We start from the raw sequence: 22,153 nt of genomic DNA on the forward strand, positions 1-22,153 counted from the left end.
TCCCTGCCTCTGCTCTCGCAGCTCCCGGGTCTCAGCCTTGCACCTGGCCCCGCCTCTGCGCGTAGGTCGCCGGAGGGCGTCCGTTCTTCGCTCAGACAGGACGGGTTTAAAGGAGCCGCTGATTCGGGGGCTCTGGCTCACTCAGGCAGAGGGGAGGGAGGGGCGCGCAGTGTGGGGCGGGCCTGCGGCGGCAGAGGCCGGCGTGATGTTGCAGCAGCCCGTGGCGCTCCGTGCGCTTTCCCGGGAAAGCCGTCCCCGGGTCTCGGGGACCCCGGCAGTGGTGGGGTGCACAGGCCCCCCCGGAAGGCGGGGCGGACAGTGACCCGCACTCGCACACAGGCCCCGCGGCGGCGGCGGCGGCGGCGGCGGCGGGCCGCGGCGGGCCGCGGCGGCGGGCGGCGGCGGCGGCCCACGCCCGTCTCCGAGGTCCGTGCCTTACCCGCGGCTCGTGCCTGTCTCCGGCGCTTCCCCAAGCAGCCCTCTTAATGCCCTCTCCTCGCGCACCAGGAAACAAAAGGGAAAAAAGTCTCTTGCCTCTTCAGCAGCTCCAGACCCTTTCCCCGGACTCCCTCCGGGCTAGCCGTGGTGCACTAACCCCTTCAGGCTCTCTTCCTGCCGCCAGCCCCAGTCCTCTCCCTGCGCTCCGACTGAAAGCCGATACCCGAGCCTCAGCTCCCAGCCCCGCCCACCACGGCGGCCGAGCAGACAAGCCTCTAGGGCTGGTGTGTGCCTGAGGGCACCGGTCCTCTGTGCCAGAATCTCTCCGCTTTGCCCTCCGCACCCCTGTTGCTGTGCTCTCCTCCGCTACTCCGAAGCTTTCCCCCTCCGCCACCTGCAGTCTCCGCCCGCGAAGGGGCTTGTAGTGTGTAGAAACCTTCCCCCCTTCACGGCTCCCTCCCACTGGTGCAGGTCCCGTCCCTATCCTATTGTCTCTGTTTATTCTTTTTTTCTTTTGCCCTACCCAGGTATGTGGGGAGCTTCTTGCCTTTTGGGGGGTCTGAGGTCTTCTGTCAGCGTTCAGTAGGTGTTCTGTAGGAGTTGTTCCACGTGTAGATGAATTTCTGATGTATCTGTGGGGAGGAAGGTGATCTCCGCGTCTTACTCTTCCGCCATCTTCCTCCGGGGCCTGTCTTTGTTTTTTTTTTACTAAAAAAAAAAAGAGTTTACCATACAAAAGCTGATGGAGTTCATCACCACTAGACTTGGCTTACAAGAATAGCTAAAGGGAGTACTTCAAGTTGAAATGAAAAGATTTGAAATAGCAACACTACAGCATAAGTAAGTATGAGACTCTGGTAATGGTAAATATATAGACAAATACAGAATACTGTATTACTGTAATGGTGGTAGGTAAATCACTTTTCATTCTAGTATAAAAGTTAAGAGAGGGCTTCCCTGGTGGCACAGTGGTTGAGAGTCCGCCTGCTGATGCAGGGGACACGGGATTGTACCCCGGTCTGGGAAGATCCCACATGCCACGGAGCGGCTAGGCCCGTGATCCATGGCCGCTGAGCCTGCGTGTCCGGAGGCTGTGCTCCGCAACGGGAGAGGTCACAACAGTGAGAGGCCCGCGTACCGTGGGAATAAAAAAGTTAAGAGAAAAAAAATATTTAAAATAGCTATGACTAAAAATATGGTAAAATTATACAACATGAATAGATGTAAATTTTGAGAACAATAATATAAAGTGTGTGTGTGTGTGTGTGTGTGAGAAGTAAAAGTGCAGTTTTTGTATGCAACTGAACTTAAGTTGTTATCTGCTTAAAACAGACTGTTATATTTTATGTAAACCCCAAAGTAACCACAAAAAATACAGTAGAAGTTACAGACACACACACACACACACACACACAGAAATCAAAGCATATCAATATAAAAAACCCAGCAAAACATAAAGGAAAATAGCAAGAGAGGAAAAGACAGAAAAAATAACTAAGAGATTAACAAAAGCAACAGATGAAATGGCAATAGTAAATCCTTCTCTATCAATAATTACTTTAAATATAAGTGGATTAAACTCCTCAATCAAAGGACACAAAGTGGCTGACTGGATTAAAAAAACAAGACCTAACTGTATGCTGTGCAAAAGAAACGTACTTTAGATTTAAGGATACATACAGGCTGCATGTAAAGGGATGGAAAAAGGTATTCCATGCAAATGGTAACCAAAAGGGAGCAAGAGCTATATTTAGACAAAAGGAAGTTTAAGTCAAAACTATCAAAAGAGACAAAGGAGGACATTATATAATGATGAAAGTGTGAATTCACCAGGAAGATATAACAATTATAAATATATATGCATCCAACATTAGAGAACCTAAATGTATTAAGCAAACATTGACAGACTGAAGGGAGAAATAGATAGCAATACAATAGGTAGGAGTCTTCAGTACCTCACTTTGAAAAATGGATAGAACATCTAGACAGAAGATCAACAGGGAAACAGAAGACCTGAACAATAGTATAAACCAAATGGACCTAACACATATATGGAACATTTCACCCAACAGTAGCAGAATGCACATTCTTCTCAAATGCACACGGCTCTTTCTCCAGGATAGATAACATGTTAGGTCACAAAACAAGTCTTAACAAATCTAAGAAGATTAAAATAATATCAAGGATGTTTTCTACCACAATGGAATGAAACTAGAAATTGACAGCAGAAGGAAAACTGGAAAATTTACAAAAATGTGGAAATTATGTGACACACTTTTGAACCATTAGGTCAAAGTTGGAATCAGAAAGGAAATTAGGAAATTCTTTGAAACAAATGAAAATGAAAATATACCAAAACTTATGGGATGCAGCAAAACTAGTGCTAAGAAGGAAGTTCACAGAGATAAATCCCTACATTAACACATTATTGACCAGAGACCTGTTAATACATCTTTTGTTACCTGAACGTTATTGACTGGAGACATATCAATACGTTTTTAGAGAGTGATACAATTAACATCACCATGCGAAGTTGTTAGAGCTTAAAATTGATCAGGGGTTCATTATACAACTTATGATTGTCATTATCATTCACATTTTTCTCTGTTAGGTTTTTGTTCCAACATTGTGTATATTATAAATTCAAGTTTATTACTGTAAAATTTAAAAAAATGACTCATCATGAAATTTTGAGTGAAGAAGAATTTTTGGTGAATTTTATGCAGATACTTTCTCTGATTGTCCAGGTGACATATATACTAGTGTCTGTGAAGATTATAGTTCTTCAGAATATAGTTCTGATTCAGATTATGTGAATATTAGACCAAGAAAAAGACAAAAAACCTTAGTGACTGATTCTGATACAGAAAGTGAAAAAGAAACTCACAGTGCTAGAGAATGCTCCTTTGCTTCTACAGAAGAGTGGCTTGAAGACAACATTTCACGAAAATTTGAAGTCTTTACAGGTGTGTCAGGTGTAACTGTTGAATGTAATAACCTGCAAAGTGTTAGTGAAATAACATAATTGATTTTTGGTAATGACTTTTTCGAGTTGGTCACTTCTCAAACAAACTTGTATTACTAACAGAATGAAAAATCATATAAAATGTATGATAAGGCTTTAAAATGGACTGATGTAACCAATAGTGACATGAAGAAGTTTCTTGGATTAATATTTTTGATGGGACAAATAAGAAAGTCACACTGGAAAGAATATTGGTCGACTGATCCCTTACTTGAAATACCTATCTTTCCAAAGGTTATGACAAGAAGAAGGTTTGAACAAATAATGACATTTCTTCACTTTAACGATAACTCAGAAACTCCACTCCTGCAGACAGAATTTCAAAAGTTAAACCTCTTTTGGATTATTTTCTACCAAAATTTCAATTGATCTATATACCAAAATGAGAGCTATTACTTGATGAGGCAATGATAAAGTGGAGAGGACAACTTAGATTCAAAACCTATAACCCTGGGAAACTTACAAAATATGGAATTTTGGTTAGGATGGTTAGCAAAAGTGAAACTGGATATATATGCAACCTTGAGATTTACATGGGTGAAGGAAAAAAACTGCAAGAAACAATATTATCAGTCCTACAACGTTATCTTGGTTCATGGTACCATATTTACCAAGACAATTATTACAACAGTGTGTCCACAACTGAAATATTGTTGAAAAATAAAACCAGAGTTTGTGGGACTATAAGAGGGAATTGTGATCTACCAAACCAATTAAAGGAGAAATCTAAAAATCTACAGAGGGGAGAAATGGCGTTCTTATGGAACGGAGAAATGATTCTTCTTCTCTGGAAAGGCAAGAGGCTAGTCTGCATGGTGACAACTATTCATGATGCCTCCATAGCATCTACAGGAAAGGAAGATAGGAGGACTGGCCATCAGATAACTGAAGCCCACTTGTATATTAGAGTATAATAAATATATGAAAGGAGTTGATTGATCTGATCAATATCTGGAAAACTTCAGTATTCTCCAGAAAACTCGAAAATGGTTTATTCAATGCTTTAAAATTTATTGTAGCATGAATGCACAGAATAAAATGACTTACAAGCAATTTTTGTCAGCAATACCTAGAGAATGGGTAACTGACCATTCTGGTGAATGTAGTGGCAGTCTTGCACCTGGTCCTTCTTGTGGTGTTTCTAAAAGAGCCCTGCGCAAAGATCCACCTTGTCAACTATCAGGTAAAATAAAAGAACATATTCTAGAGGAAATAATAACCACAGGGCTAAGAAGACAAATGCAGCCAGAAAGTGTAGAGTCAGCTCTTCCAGGGGAAAGCAAAGTGAAATACGGTATGTTTGTAATAGATGTTCTATTCCCCTGCACAGAGGTGTCTGCTATACTGCCTATCACACTCTAATGAAATATTAGAATGCTTTAGTAAGACATGTACAAAGCTTCAAATAAATACATTAAGTGCAAAATAAGTTGCTGATATTTATTCAAACGTGGGTGTTTCAGTATTCACTTACATAACAAATTGCCAGCCACAGGCATTAGTTTCTGCAAGAATCCCCCAGTCAATAATGTGTAAAAAAGAAGAAAGATGTCAAGTGAGAACTTAACTTTATACCTCAAAGAGCTAAAAAAGAAGAACTAAGCTCAGTTAAAAGAAAGAAGAAGAAAGGAAATCACAAACATTAGAGCAGAAATAAATGAAATAGAAAATAGGAAAATGAGAAAAAACCCAACAAAACTAAAAGTTGGTTTTTTAAAAGATAAACAAAATAGACAAACCTTAGCTAGACTAACTAAGAACAGAAGAGAGAAGACTCAAATAAAATCAGAAATTAAAGATGGGACATTACAACTGAGGGCACAGAAATAAAGAATGATCATAAAAACTACTATGAATAATTATACACCAATGAACAATACCTAGAAGAAATGTATAAATTCCTAGAAACATACAACTTACCACCAAGACTAAATCATGAAGGAATAGAAAGTCTGAACAGACCTATAACAAGAAGGGAGATTGAATAAATAATCAAAACCTCCTAACAAAGAAAAGCCCAGGACCAGATGGCTTCACTAGTGAATTCTACTGAACATTTAAAGAAGAATTAATGTCAGTGCTTCTCAAACTCTTCCAAACTACTGAAACAGAGGGAACACTCTCAAATTCATTTTATGAGGCCAGATAAGAATACTACAAGAAAAGAAATTACAGGCTAATATCCCTAATGAATATAGATGCAAAAATATTCAAAAGTATACTAACACACTAAATTCAATAGCATATTAAAGGATGATACACTATGACCAAGTGGGTTTTACGTGGTATACAAGAATGGTTTAACATATGAAAATCAATCAATGTGATACAGCACATGAACAGAATAAAGGGTAAAAATCACATGATCATTTCAATAGATGCAGAAAAAAAGTTTGAAAAAAATTCAACATCATTTTATGATGAAAATTCTCAATAAACTAGGAATAGAAGGAAAACACCTCAACATAATAAAGTCCATATATGACAAGCTCACAGCTTACATCATACATAATGATGAAGAGCTGAAAACTTTTCCTCTAAGATCAGGAAAAAGACAAGGATGCCCACTCTCACCACTTTTATTCAACATTGTATTGGAAGTCCTAGTCATAGCAACTAGGCAATAAAAAGAAATAAAAGGCATCCAGATTGGAAAGGAGGAAGAAAAACTGTCACTATTTTCAGATAAGATGATATTATATACAAAAAACCCCTTAAGACTCCACCAAAAAAACTGGTAGAACTAATAAACAAATTCAGTAAAGTTGTAGGATATATAATTAGGATATAGAAATCAGTTGCATTTCTATACACTTATGATGAACTAGCTGAAGAGGATACTAGGAAAACAATGCCATTTACAGTAGCACCAAAAAGAATAAAATACCTAGGAATAAATGTAACTAAGGAGGTGAAAGACTTGTAATACTGAAAACTATAAAACATTGATGAAAGAAATTAAAGAAGACACAAATGGAAAGACATCCCATGTTCATGGATTGATAGACTTAATATTGTTAAAATGTCCATACCCAAAGTGATCTACAGATACAAAGCAATTCCTATGAAAATCCCAATGGCATTTTTACAACAGAAATTGATAAACAGCTCTACAATTCATATGGAACCTCATAAAAACCACAAATAGCCAACTCAATTCTGAGAAAGAAGAACAAAGCTGGAGGCATCACACTACTCTATTTCAAAAATATTACAAAGCTGCAGTAAACAAAACAGTATGGTACTGGCATAAAGAGAGACATATAGATCAGTGGAACAGAATGGAGAGCCCAGAAGTAAATCCATGTGTATACAGTCACTGATCTTCAACAAGGGTGCCAAGAACACACAATTGGGGAATTAGTGGGCATAAAGTTTCAGTTAAGCTATGTGAATAAGCTAGAGATCTCATATAGAACATTGTACCTATAGACAACAGCAATGTATTTTATACTTAAAATTTTAAGGAGCATGTATCTCATGTTAAGTATTCTGCCATAATAAAATAGAATTAAATAAATAAATAAAATAAGTTTTGTAGTAATATTGAAGAAAAAAATCTAAATAAGTGTATCTATTTCTCTCAAAAATCCCTTGCTCAGAGATGCTCAATAAATAATTATTGAATTACTCTTTTGTTCAGTCCTCATTCACTACTAAATGGGCATGAATTTAATGACAGTGGTCTCTTACAATTTTATGGAAATTAAAAATTTATAAAGCAGTAATCTGTAAAGCTAGATTATTTGCTTTTCTAGAGCAAGAGCTATTTCTCTTTTGTTTTCCTCCATTTCTTGCATGGCTGGCATGTTGCCAGGCCCATGTTAAAGATTTGTAGAATGAATGTGTTTCATTTTCCCTCAGCTGATTTCACATCAATCTTATAAAGCAGGCAGGCAAGGACAATTTCTCCCATTTTACAGGTAACACAATCAAGAATTGGAGTAGTAGTGACTTGTCCAAAGGTATGAAATTATTAAATGGCATAACAAGGACTTGAACCCAGATTTCAAGGCCATTGTACTTTCAACTCCACAGGACTACTTCTAGTTTAGATTTCAAGCCCAATTTTGTTCTATGTTCTTAATTTAACTTTGGTTATCATTCCTTACAGTAAAAAATCATTTGAGATATATGTGTCCTTTAATTTTCAGCTTTAGCTGTAAACTTCCTTTTCATGAGTGATATTATCATCTGGTAAGTTCATTTGGAAAATATGTATGAAATTCAATGGATTGAGTTCAGAAAATGAAATAATTTTTTTCTCAATATTACTTCATTTTGGTTGCTCTGTATTTGCCATATTTAAGTAGGGTGGATTAGCCATTTCTTATGCTTAAAACAATTTCTTTTTACTCTAAACATTAATATTTATAGAGCATTAATATTTAGTCTTTGCTCATTCCTTCCATCTGCTTTAGTTTCCAGAATCTTTTGGCACTATTTCACACTGATATTTTAGGGACACTAAGATCACACTTGGTGATTCGGTGCTTTCAGTCAGGTCCTTATAGGATACTCTCTTGTATAGATAATGCTGTGAGTATGGAATTTTTTTTATGTTATAGGTAACATCTAGTACCTTGTACAAATGCACAAAATATTAAATAAGGAAAAATGACAACTGTTGAGCTGGCTATTCTTTTGGAGCAATGATACTCAATATTTTTTCATTATGGGAATTAGTAGGCTGCTGGAGCTGTGGAATTATTTGATTGTATTGATCTGACTACAAGAGGAAGCCAGGGCATTGGCAGTGAGTGCCAGGGAAACTTTACTTGCCAGAGCCCTGGCTGCATTTTTTCCTGCTGCTTCAGCTGGTTTCTTCTTGTCCTCTTTCTCAAATTACTCCATGAATCTACATAATTTTCATGAACTCATTGAATATGTAGTTTGTATAGAACATTGGCTTAGATTTATTTCAAAACATGTTGTCAGGAAAAGGAGGAAAATATATTTGGGAAGAGGGTATGCTGAGTCAAACTAGATATTTTCTTTTCTGCCTTACTCATGCTTCTCTTTTCTGCAAAGCAGATTTTCAGTTATTTTAATGGGAGATGAGCAGTCATGGTCTCTGTTGTATTATTTTGTGGATTACTATTATTACTATTTTTGGGACTTCCCTGGTGGTGCAGTAGTTAAGAAACTGCCTGCCAATGCAGGGGACACGGGTTCGAGCCCTGGTCCAGGAAGATCCCACATGTCATGAAGCAACTAAGCCCATGTGCCACAACTACTGAGCCTGTGCTCTAGAGCCCGAGAGCCACAACTACTGAGCCCGCATGCCACAACTACTGAAGCGTACATGCCTAGAGCCCGTGCTCCATAACAAGAGAAGCCACCACAATGAGAAGCCCGCACACTGCAATGAAGAGTAGCCCCCGCTCACCACAACTAGAGAAAGCCCGAGTGCGGCTACAAAGACCCAACGCAGGCCAAAAATAAATAAATAAACAAACAAACAAAGAAATAAAAAAAAGAAAACACTCTGGGTGTGTTTACGTTGCTTTTATGGTATACAATACTTACTGTTTGGGCTTAGAGATACTGTTTGCATCTTCTTATTCTCATCTGTTGTGTGTGAAATTTGGTAAGGTAGTCAAATAGGACAGAATTTGGATTTCTTTCTCAGTACAGAGACCATTTTAATATTCAGTTTTGACATTTTTAGAACATACCTAGGTTTGTTTTGGATTCAAATTTATTCATTGGGCTTTTTAAAAAAGTTTGAATTTGGTTTGCAATGAGTTAAAAATATTAACACAGGATAAACTCAATGTTCAACAAATTATTTGGGGGTTTTGGTTCATTTAAAATTCCCACTAAAGACTTTGAACAGGTAAAATCCAGAAATATTAAAATATCTTAGATTGTTTGTGCTTCCTTTCCCAACTTCAACTGAGAGGTCATTTATTTTGAGAAAGTCAATATAATGAGACTACAGTGCACTAAACTAATGTAGAAAAATCTCAAGGGGTCTGTTTCAATTATCAAGCACAGTGGCCTATTGGAACAAAAAATTTTCAAATCAAGGCAACATTAAATCTCTTTAAGTAAAATATAAGTCTCACCTTAACCTTTGCCTTATTTTTGTCTTCTGTACTTCAGCTGCACCTGCAAGGTAAAATTATTGCTTTTACTCTATAGCATCTTTAAGTGTATATGTGAGCAGAGGGGACTGGGATATGTTTGATAGGGATCTAGCTTAAAGTTATATTATAGATTTTGTATGACCTCTCCTTGACAATTATTTGTTGTTTTAAGTGAAAAAATGTACTTGAATGAATCATCATATTTTGAGTACTTGGAACTATTTAGTATCAATAAATGGAGGATGTAAGTCCTGATAATGAAAGTTCAAGCTTAAATCTCCACATTATGCAAACTCTGATGTTTAATGAAAACATCTTGTGGGGATGTATCATTACTGGATTTTCTCCCTTTTTTTCTTTGGCCATAGAAATATTACCTGGAAGTATTGGTTTTCATGTTTCTTATTTTGAAGCCTTGAAAATATGTTTACCCTAAAATCCCTATTTGGAGTTGTATAAAATTCACAGAGATAAATGTGAAGAAGAAATAGTTAAGAAATAGAGCTAATATTTCTTAGGGAAGAGAAGATGCAGGGGATGAAGAATGTTTTAGAATTAAACAGGTTGATTGGTAAAATAGCTTATGTTAATTTATATATAAAATTATTTAAATTGTTTAGAATCTCAGATCTGGTATTAGTTTGATTTGAACATAGTGAGAAGGGACCAAGAAGTGGGCAAGGCACAGAAATGATCATACAACATGATAAATAGTTTATATAAAGGTCATTAAAATTATGTTAAAAGAAAGTTGTTTACTATGCTACAAAAGGGGGAAAATGAACAGACTTTGGCTGTTTAAACTGATGGGAAGAACCAGTTCCCATTTAAGGCTCTGAAAACTCCTTTGAGGCCCACCTCAAATTCCCTCATGTCTTCTATATGACCTGAGTCTCTCTGTCAGTATCATTTTTTTTATTTTTTTAAAATATTTCACCATGTTACTTTTTTTTTTTTTTTTGGCCATGCCTTGTGGCATTAAAGATCTTAGTTCCCCGACCAGGGATCAAACCCATGCCCTCTGCATTGGAAGTGTGGCGTCTTAACCACTGGACGACTAGGGAAGTCCCACCACATGTTACTTTTATCTCCTTTTTTGCACTCCTTTTACTACTTTGCCTTGTGTTAAAGTTAATGGTAGAGTAGAAAAAGCATAAACATTATAGTAAAAACACAGTTCCATTTTGAAATGTATAGACATATCGAATCACTATGTTGTATACCAGGAAGTAACATAGGTCAGTTATACTTCAAAAACAAACAACTAAACAACCAAAAAAAAAAAAAAAAAAAAACCACGTAGAAATAGGGATGGTGGGAGAGGGAATTGGACAAAGGTAGTCAAAAGGTACAAACTTCCAGTTATAAGGTACATAAGTACTAGAAATCTGATGTACAACATGATAAATATGTTTAATAATGTTGTATGTTATATTTGAAAGTTAAGAGTAAATTCGAAGTGTTCTCATCACAAGGAAATAATATTTTTTTATATTTCTTTAAAAAGAAATATAAAATACTTTCTTAGAAAAGTATCTATATGAGATAATGGATGTTCACTAAACTTACTGTGATAATCACTTTGTGATGTATGTAAATCAAATCATTATGCTGCACACCTTAGGTTATACAGTGCTCTATGTCAAATATATCAATAAAACTGGAAAAAAAGGAACATTTGGCCTAATATAAGGTTTTGTGGTTCTCAAGAGAACCTGGACAAAGCCAGATTAGGAGAAAAGGCTGGGTGAAAGAAAAATTAATGAATGTATCATTTTTATGAATTAAAATTATGTATTATAGAAAAAAAATGGTTCAAGGTTTCTGAGTCTCAGTTTACTTGTAGAATGGGAAGACAAATAGGAACTCCTGTGGTTCTTGTGAGGATTAAATTGAAAGGATAAAGTATCTGGCACTGAGCAGGCACCCAGTAAATGTCAGTATCTTTCCCATTTCTGAGTTTCATGTCTAATTTCCCTGGTAGTCTATAAGTTACTTTAGGGCAGAAAATATGTTTTATTTCATAGTGCCTTGTGCATAGTAGGCTCTAAAAGATTGTTTGTTGAATTTAATTTATCGTCCTGCTGTGAAAGTTTAGCACTATTATTTCCTATTTCTTTTTCCTCTGTCACCTTGGATTGAGATAAACATGTTGCTTTCATGAAGTTGAGGATGTAATTCAGTAGAATGCCATTATAATATGACTTATTCCATGGAGTTTGAAATAGTAAGGGTCAAATCATTTCCCTGGAAACTTAATTATATTCTATAAAATCTTATTAGCCTGTCTCATAGCATCATAGTCATAGTGGAATTCTGGTGTGTTTAAGATGGTGAAGTCTCTATCTGTAGAATTATATCTAATGGCACACATTGAGAATATGGAAATAAATGACATAAAGAAAGAGCAGATGCAAATGTCTTGCAAATATTACTTGACATTTTCAATCACTAATCCTCTAAAGTATGTTCTAATTTACTAAAATAAACCAAGAATTCAATTTCTTGTGAGCTCTTTTTGCTTAATTATTAGTAGCAGAACAATATTCTGTGATACACTGCAATTTGTCTTCTTTGTGTTTATCTAGTATCTGACTTAAAAAATGAATGGAGCATTCTGATTCAGCAGAACTGATTTCATTAACTCATGTCCGTTATAGAGCAGAAATGAATAAATGTTTGCTGAACATGCTACATATGCTTCGATCATCAAGACATTTGTTCTCCTTTCTTCTCAAAATATAAGATCTTGAGAGATCTTCCTGGCTGAAATTTGCTGGGTGCCTATTCTGCATAAATGTTTCTATAGAGGCAAGTGGCTACCTTTACATAAATTTGTTTCCATGATTGGGATGTGAGAGCTCTTTTTAATACTTTCTCATTATGATTTAAAATTATACATTCATTGAAATTTTTTTCTTTAGGAGTAGTAGCAGTGTATCCTAAGACATGAAGAGTTAAAGAAAAAATTTTTTTAATGCAGTATGTTCTTTTGTTAGAATGAGGACTAAACAGGCTTCTCATTCATGCAATAATGTTGCTTGTACTTGGCACATAGTTTCTAATTCTGTATAATTGTGCCTAACTATTTAATTGAAAGACAATTAATTACCTAGCCTTTGTTACCTCTGTATTATGAATGGGAGAAACTGAGGCTCAGTATTGACTATTTGTCTGTGTTACTGGTTAGGAATTTGAGAAAAATATGCTGCTATCCTAATGATTTACTTTTGTTTTCGATTTCAGTTTCAGAGGACATTTGAGTCTCTTAAAAATGTTTCCAACAAATCTGACCTCCAGAAAACCTACCAGAAGCTTGGGAAGGAGCTGGAAAATCTGGACTATTTAGCCTTCAAACGTCAGCAGGTAGGATTTAGAGCTCTCCTTGGTGGACGATACGAACACTTTAGTCTTCTCGCCTTCCTGCCTGTCAGAGGCTCAGGTGGGTCTGGGGAGACTTATCTTCTAATGTTTAGGGCAGAAATAAGTTGTGCTGTGCGGTGCTGACTTGCCGTGTTCACACGGCTTCCTGCGGCATTCAACATTGTCCTTGCTTTTATATGTGCACTTTGGGGGTTTCCACGAGTGTCCTTATACCTCTTTTAAAGAAAACTCCTGCTGGTTTGTGAAGGTTCAACTACCCTTTGACTAAGGATGCCTTAGTGGCATAAAGGGAACCTCTATGTGGCTTGAACAGGTGGCTTTTATATTTGACAGGGGGATACGTGAGGAGAAAAACCACCTCAAGACCAAGAAAAGGATGTGGATGCACATACAAGCTTAAAGAAAGGAGTCATAAATATGCCAAATAGTTTTTTTTTTTAGTTTAGCTTTAGTTTTCTTGTTTGATCTCTGAAGATTAGTAAAAATTTGCTAAATGTGTAAGGTTAAAGGGAAACATGCTTTCCAAGTGCACGTCTTTTAGCCTCTTTTTATAGACCACAAGATAAATCGAGAGCCTTTAAATAGACTTTTATAGGGTTACTTTTAGAGTTCATATTTTATAATATTAATAATCATTAAGTTCTGTGTGTTTGCAAGATACTGCCATAGTGGGTAGGTACTTTTCCCAAACTGGATCTTTTCCAGTTTCTTCACAGCCGCTAGGTGTCAGGATCATCAAGCTTTTACTGGGGCTGAGTGTTTATTCCGATCAGAACAACCAGTTAGATGTTTAAATTAGGTTGCATGAAATTCGGGAATGTGCTCAATGATGGATAGCATCTAGAAAAATGACTAAGTGGCTGACTCCCATGGCCAGGCACCGAGTCCATTACTTAAGACTGTTTTCTGTTAGTGTGGCAAAGGGTGTGACTCTCTTGACATTGCCTAATTTACAAATTTTGGATCTTTTGGAAGGGGGATTTCAAAGCACTACTTCCTTTATTTAGTTAAACCTCATGAAGTCAACATGGTGTGGTGTAGAAATAGTGACTTGAAAAGAGAATTGTGTTCTAGGCTCGGCTTTATAATAGACATTACGTGGGCATTTAACCTTCTCATGATCTTATTTTCCTAGGAGTTATATTTGTTTTGTAGAGTGTTCTGGGGCAAATGCCATACCTTTGCACATACCTTAATTTATATGAAAAAGGACACAATATCCATTTGTTTTATTTATTGATTTTATATTAGTGAAGGCCTAGGTATTAGCACATGTAACAGAAGCAATCACAGTTACTGAGAGCTACTACAGTAAGCTCCCAAATGATGCTGCTTAAAATTCACACTGTGAGTCACTGCTCTGGCCTATGTAGTTTTTAGTACAGTTTTGTTTCCAAGAGCCATATTTATACCACTGGGGGGTATTTGAGTTGGCAGGCAGTAGTCAGTGTCCTCTTCTCTTATCCTTTCTCATTAGCACATTTTCAGTGATTAGATTCTTACATTAGCTAATTGGGAATTTGGAAAAATGTGAATGCTTCAAGGGCAAAAGGGCATAACTCTGGGAGAATGGCCTTGACGACAGACAGGTAAATTGTATGTGTATGTGAGAGAAAGATGGGCACGTCGTTATTTATATATGTATATGTATGTTTATGCATATATAAATCTTTTATATTCTCTTTATTAGATGACAACTGTCTGCCACATAGTGTGATTAGAACATTTATGGATTAGATCATTAAATAATTGTGACAATATAATAAGGTTGGTTTTATGAGCACCATTTTACAGATGAGGAAACTGTGAAGAGAGTTAAGTAACTTGCCTAAAGTCACTAGGCAAGTAAAGCTGAGCTTCAAATAGGTATCAGTCTGACTACAAACCTGGGCTTTCTCCCATATCCCTGCAGGGAGCCAGGCTGGGGGGATACTAAAGTGAGGAGTTCTAGACATGCAGTATGAAGACAGTTTTAGGATAGGACAGACATGGGGCTTAAAGAGACATTTGAAAATGGGCATCTGATGAGAGGCAGGGACAGGGGCAGCTCTCTCCTCCTCTCTTTCTCTCATGCAAATTGTTTAGTATAGACAAAAACACAAAAGAATTTTTGAAAGAATATCTTCAGACAGCTAAGAAAATGTATAAAACTTTATGTTTACAATCTTTGAGTGTTATATCTAGTAACCCTAGTTCTAGTGAAATTTATTCACACAAGGCAATTTTTTTTTAAACTCAGAAGGACAAATCCTTGTGAAACAGACTTACCTGCATACGTAGAATACTGTCAACCCTTTGTTTTACTTGATTCTGCTTTTCCCTATATCTAGTGATCATTTTTTCTACCTGGAAAAGATGGAAGGGGAATTAGAGTGAAATGGTCAGAAAAAGGATGGTAGAGTAGAAAGAAAGTCAGGGACCAAAGAGCGGTAAAAAAAGAGAGAAAGGGACTTATAGGGATAAGATAAGAGGGATAAAGTGAGGGAAATTAAACTATATTTGGCTTTATACTACATGCATTTAGTAAGTTAAAGCATTGATTTTTGAAGAATTAAAAAATCTCAAAATAGAGAAAGGGAAAAAAAGAGATGATTACAAGAAGACATAGTGAATGAGGGAGGTGGCAGAGAAGAGAAAGACAAACTTTGTTTCCCATTAGCTTCCAAATGTAGCAAAGCTTCCTAGAAATTTGTAATATTAACCAAGTTCTTCTGTACCAAAGCCACAGAGGAATTGTTGTGTTTCCTGGATGGGCAGGGTTTAAAGAGTCAGAACATTACATTTTCTCTGACTTGGTGGGATTTGTCTTTTATGTCCTATCCTACCCTCTGTAAAGTCCCCCAAACCTATAAACACACATTAGTAAGTTTCTCCTACTGGAAAAGATTTAGGTCTCTGTAAAATTGCCATTCAGCAAGAAAGCTTCTGCCTTATAAGGCAGGATGCTTTGTACCAGAGAATTAGTCATGTTTTGTTCCCTGGTCCAACCATATTTATCATTTCTCTTTGTGACAGAACGTAAGCTCTGTAAGGACAGGGCCTTGTCTGTCACCTTCAATGCTGTATGCTCTGCAGTGCTCACAGCAGCATCTGACCCATGGCTAATACTCAATAAATACTTGTTGGTGCTGTTATTGCTACGAACAAGAAAGCATGCCAAAAGTTTTAGCCCCAGATTATAGGCAATTAATTGATGTGTTTAACTGTACTTTTTTTATAAGTAAAAAATATATTTTATTTATTGATTTTTGGCTGCGTTGGGTCTTTGTTGCTGTGCGTGGGCTTTCTCTAGTTGCGGCGAACGGGGGCTACTCTTCATTGTGGTGCACGGGCTTTTCATTGTGGTGGCTTCTCTTGTTGCGGAGCACAGGCTGTAGGCACATGGGCTTCAGTGGTTGTGGCTCGTGGGCTCTAGAGCACAGGCTCAGTAGTTGTGGCGCAGGGGCTTAGTTGCTCCACAGCATGTGGGATCTCTCCGGACCAGGGCTTGAACCTGTGTCTCCTGCATTGACAGGCGGATTCTTAACCACTGCGCCACTAAGGAAACCCTACTGCACCTTTAAAATTCAGAAGGGTATTAACCCTGAGGCTTCCTGGATGCCAAACATTGACAGATTGCTCCTTGCCTTATGCATTATTTAGGTTTTCTCCTAACATATTTCATTTTACATCTATTTCTTTAAACAAACACAAAACATCAATATTACCTTAGCTCTGAATTAGGGATGCTCAGTAAACTGACTATAATTATTTTCTTGGACTCTTTCATTAGATTTTATTTTCTTTCCCTTTCTATGACATTTTAAACATCATTTTGAGAGATTTCTTTCCCTAGGCCACATATATCCCTGGAATACTTTGCTCTATTCTTTTACTTTTTTTGAGGGTTGGTGGGGGTGGATTATTGTGCTTTCTCTCCTAGGTGTAAGCTTAGCCTTGCCTTTCCTCTCCTCCCCTCCCTTCCCTCCCCTCCCTTCCCCTCCCCTCCTCTCCCTTCCCCTCCCTTCCCTTCCCTCCCTTCCCCTCCCCTCCCTTCCCTCCCTTCCCCTCCCCTCCCCTCCCTTCCCCTCCCCTCCTCTCCCTTCCCCTCCCTTCCCTTCCCTCCCTTCCCCTCCCCTCCCCTCCCTTCCCCTCCTTTCCCTCCCCTCCCTTCCCCTCCCTTCCCTTCCCTCCCTTCCCCTCCCCTCCCCTCCCCTCCCTTCCCTTCCCCTCCCTTCCCTTCCCTCCCTTCCCTTCCCTTTCCTTTTTTTTCCTGCTCCTGCTTCTTTCCTGTTTGTTTGTCTTTTAAAGAGTGAGTGCTTACACTTCAACTATTCCTTGGGCTATATTTTAGGTTGGGGTACAAGCATTTCTCCATTTTCCTAATGTCAAAAAGACTAATGTTAAAAATAGCTTTGGTTGGAAAAGGTGAGAGAAGGCTGTGATAGATGAGGTGGTGGGATTCTCAGAATGAAGCCATCTGAAGCAAATGGATGACAAAGCCATATTACCAAGAATCTGGAGACTTTTTCAGTTTTTACTACATCTGAAAATACAGTCTTAGAGTTTATTTGCTTAGACTGTTTTGACGATACATAGGAACGGTAATAGCAAGCTGCAGCTATTATATAGAGCCCAGGTTTATGTATTAATTTGAGAGTTTATAAATCAAGAGATTTCCTTGGAGCTTTGTTTTTCTGGAATAAAATAAAATTAAGTTTGATATTCTAGACTCTAATTTTATTCCTTTCTTCTATTCTTATAATGCTATTATAAGTATTAAGAAGTGTATAAAGTAATAGCATTATAAGACACAGCCTATTTTCAGAAACTTCTAAAGTCCTTTGGTATGAATTAAATTTGACATTATTGAGTTGAACATTATGTAGACTGAAGCACACTTACACACTGATGTGAAAATATGTAAAATTAAAATATCATACCTCAGATATACATCTATGTTTCAACGTATCACAATCCCTGATCTCCCTCTTGTCTCCCTGATCATGGCATGCTATTCTTGCCTTCTGAACTTTTCACAAGGTTCATAAACTTGATATTTAGGATATATAGCCCTTTTCTATTTACCTATTTAACTACTAATCTTTCTTTAAAGCTAAACTGAAGTCTAGCCTCCCTCATGATACTTTATCCTATGGCTTCCAATCAGTATGTAAACTCTTCCTTCTTTGCCATTCTTAGCTTTTATCCATGTCATACAATTTAGAATCTGACTGATTACACACTTATTGAAGATCCATGTAGTGCAGGTTAGAGTGTGGGCTTTGCAGTCAATCAAATATTGTTAGATTATTTGTACTGCTTTAGGCACTGCAGCTTTTTGTTTTAAAATGTTAGGAAAATAATACCTAACTTATAACCTGTTTTGAGAAAACAATATATAAAGTGTAAAGTACATATATGCTTTAAATCCTTTAAAATACATAAAGGAATCAGTATATAAAGGACTTACCATAGTGCCTGGCATGTGGTTAGTATAAGCTGTAGTTATTATAATGTTGTTTTTGTATTATTCTCATCTGTCTTCATCCTAGATGGTTGGTAAGTTCCATAAGAATACGCTGTCTGTTTTGTATACTTTTGTACTTCACGTAGGGTCCAGCACTGTTATGAACATAAAGGGTAGGATTATTTTGGACATTTGTAACATAGTGGTTAGTGAGCTCTGTCATAAAAAATGTTGGTACCCTTTGAGAAGGGAGTTGCAGTATTTGGTTCTAATGTGTTTTTGAGGTAGTGTCTTTTGATGGGCAGTGAAATTAAGGTCCTGAGTACTTTGCTGTGGCAATCTATAACATAAGGTAGGGTGTTAGACCCAATGTTCTGGCTAAACCCCAACTCATGTAATAATTACATCATATGTGCCTAAACTTCCTTTGTGGTTCCAGGTGATATCATTCAGCATAATATTGTTCTCTCTTTAGTGATGATGTCCAGGAGTGAACACTGCCTTTTCTTTTTCTGAGCTGAGTGAGTTAACCCCTTTAGATAGCTCCAGAACCTGAAGGGTATACAATACCTCACAGAATAGGAATTGAATTTAAAATGACCCCTTATCAATGAAGAAAAATAGAAATAAATCAGATGAATTTTATTTAGTAAGAATGACTGCAGGTTAACACCTTGCATTGAGAAATAAAATTCTAGGTGGATAATGACTGACCACATGGAAAATAATCCTAAGCTTACTCTGGAACTCAAGAACTCTGAGGGACATAATACAGCAATGTAGGACTCCTGTGAAATCAACACTTAGCAAAACAAAATGGATGGTTGTTAGGCTTGATGTTTTTGTGCTATAGAACATAGAGTAGAGAAGTTGATGATTTCAAGTAATAGTCTTTAACCATGCAAAGACTTATAGCAAGACTTTATAACATTTTTTGTAAAAAATGTTATGGATCTTCTAGGATAAAGGGATATACAGTGATATTGCACTGGGAGTTGTTTACCTGTAAGGACAGTGTAAGGGAGAACTAACTTCCCATTTATGTTAACAATAAAGTAGAAGTTGTAAGTATATTTTACTTAAGACCTTTAAAAATAAAGTACATATGCATCTGGGATTATTTAGCTGCAGTCTAAAGAAGAGTATAATGGGGGGCTGAATGAGTGTTATGGTAAGGTGCTAAACTTCTAGAATGATAGTTCTATAAGAATAGATTCAATTCAGTGGCCTTTGTTAGATGAAATATGTCAATAGCTCAATTGGGAGAAGAGCCTTCCCTTCCTTATTCTGTAATTAATCCAACTCTCTTGAAAGAGTTCTGATTGAATTATTCCTTTTAAGAGTAAGTGAACCAAAGACTGCTGCATTAAAATATTCATGTCTGTCTTAGACGGTATTCTGTTTCTTATTTGCCCAGTCAAGTAAAATGATTATTTATGCCATTTATAAAACTGTTTCTGAAGATCCGAAAGCATTTCAGACATTGTTTAAAAATTACACAGATTTAAAAAATGCTGGATTATAATACAGTGTGCTACAATAAACTTCAAGCCAACCCAATGTGCTTTATTCTGTCCACTGCATGTGCAATTCCATTTTTATTCAATTACATACAATTGTTTGTCTCGCAGGAAAAAGAAAGAGATGGCATTACATTTATTCTTCAGTTTTCTGATACAGACAGAGAGAAGAAGGTTGGATACATCATTCAAGGTCATTCCGAGTCAGTAGCAGATTCAGAATTAATATTCACATTTCCTAATTTCTAGCTTATTGCAATAGCCATTCAACCATTTTTACTCCTTCATAAACTACAGATATTTATAGGGTGATTTCTTTTTCTATAGTTATAGTCCGAAGTTAAAAAACCTTATGGATTTTTAGATAAGAACCTCACCCTTTATTTAAAAACAAATAATCAAAATGATGCATATTATATATTTGTTCTCTTTCTAAAGTTTGATTTCCACATTGGATATAGTTAATAGTCATGACAAATAAGTGTATTCTATTAAATTAGTAAAGTAAAAACATTACACGGAAATCTTTTAAGTTCTAAGGTTTGTTATTTTATTTCCATCTGTTGTCTCAAGGGTTTCATTTATTGGTGGCAATTAGGTAGAAAGCTGTTGAATCAAGCACATACTAGCTGATTTTCATGCACCAGAAAAGATTTATTAATTTTTTTTACAAGGTTGTTTGCTATATGATAGTTTTTCTTATGGGGAGCTTATAGCTACTTTGTAGTGGGGTATGCTCATTGAAATAGTTAATTCTTTGTCATGGCTTGTTTTCAAAGCTTACAATGCTGATAGGACTTTTAGAAGTGGTAAAAAACTTTAGTGTTTCCATCAGTGTGGCAGTTATTTGTGCATGTCTTATATTGACATGTGAGTTCATAAGATTGTCAATAAAAGTTGGTATTGATGAGAAATTAAAGTTCTAAAAGAGTTAACTCTGAAAATGATATCTTTGCTAGTCTGTTTTATAGCTTGAAAATGACCTTTGTGTACAAATCAGATAACTTTTTACCACCAGGATTATGACCTCTGGTGGTTTAAGATGAAAACCAAAGAAGATAGAGAAGAATCAGTGAACCTTAAACTAAGGAGCCTTTAGAATTCATCTAACTCAACTGTTGATTTTAGATGTGAAGAAAAATGAGACCCAAGGAGATTAGCTGTCTTCTATGAGGCTATACACTTTGCTAGTGGTAGAGCTGGGATGATAACAGGAGGTGATATTTTCTTTGGTTCTTTTCTGAGTCGTTTAGCATAAGTCAGCCAGTTGTATACTAATTCTTTGGTATCTCTGGTTTGTATTCTGAATGTAACTATAGATGCTTATAACATCCATATATATGTATAAGCTGTATTAGACACTGAGATGACTATAAATGGAGATCATTCAGTAGTGCCATTTTTTAAAATGAAAAGACAATGCAATAATATTACAACATTTTAGAAGAGGTAGAAATTATATGCATCACCTGGTTCAACCACTTCAATACATGGATACACAAATAATACAGAAAACATCATTTTGTTCTTTTCTATTGTATAGGAATTTTCATTTCTTCAGCAATTTCTAGATCCTGTACCCTCTAAACCAGTGCTTCCTAAACTTTAATATGCATACAAATAACAAGGGGAATTTTGTTAAAATACAAATTTTGATTCAATAGATTTGAATTGAGACCGGAGAGTCAAACAAGTTCCTCAGTGATGCTGATGTTGATGGTCCATGGATAATACTTCAAGTATCAAAGGTGTTTTAATAATAAATTGCAGGAGAGCATTATTTCTAGTTGTGTCTCAAGAGCCTAATATAGTCCCTGGAACATAGTAAGTACTTAATAAATATTTTGGATTTGAATTATGATCCAGTAGTAAGATTTGTGTCTATGTTTGGACATAGAAGATATTGCTAGCCTACAATAATATCCTTTATCACAAATTTTATATAGTTTATTTTGATGTTTCACTGTCATGTGAAAAGACATGTTATGCACATACGTATTGTGTTTTTATAGATTACATATTTCAGTAGTTGTAGAAGTTGTCCTTTGTATATTTTTGCTACAAGTGAAAGACTGAATATGAGAGCAACTGAGTCTAAGGCACAGGAAGCTGAAGAAGAGTGAGAATGTATCAATAGTATTTTAACACTGCAGTGTTCATTGTGAATTGGCCAAACTGACCATGGGACCAGCTGGTATTGACTCAGCAGCCTTTGTTCCAGAAAAGCAAGCTTGGTCACATACTT

At 36.6% G+C, this 22,153-nt stretch overlaps 1 protein-coding gene across 1 annotated transcript in view; it reads left to right on the plus strand.

Annotated features, from left to right (window-relative positions):
* Positions 1-22,153, plus strand: part of CTNNA3 (catenin alpha 3) — a 1,660,471-nt gene that overhangs the window by 187,671 nt on the left and 1,450,647 nt on the right. Inside the window, exon 5 of the mRNA XM_081238023.1 lies at positions 12,802-12,921. Coding sequence (XP_081094149.1) covers positions 12,802-12,921 — 120 coding nt within the window. The remainder of the gene's footprint in view (positions 1-12,801; positions 12,922-22,153) is intronic.

This window comes from Mesoplodon bidens (genome assembly GCF_964165515.1).
Source record: "Mesoplodon bidens genome assembly, chromosome: 1".
Lineage (NCBI taxonomy): Eukaryota > Metazoa > Chordata > Mammalia > Artiodactyla > Ziphiidae > Mesoplodon > Mesoplodon bidens.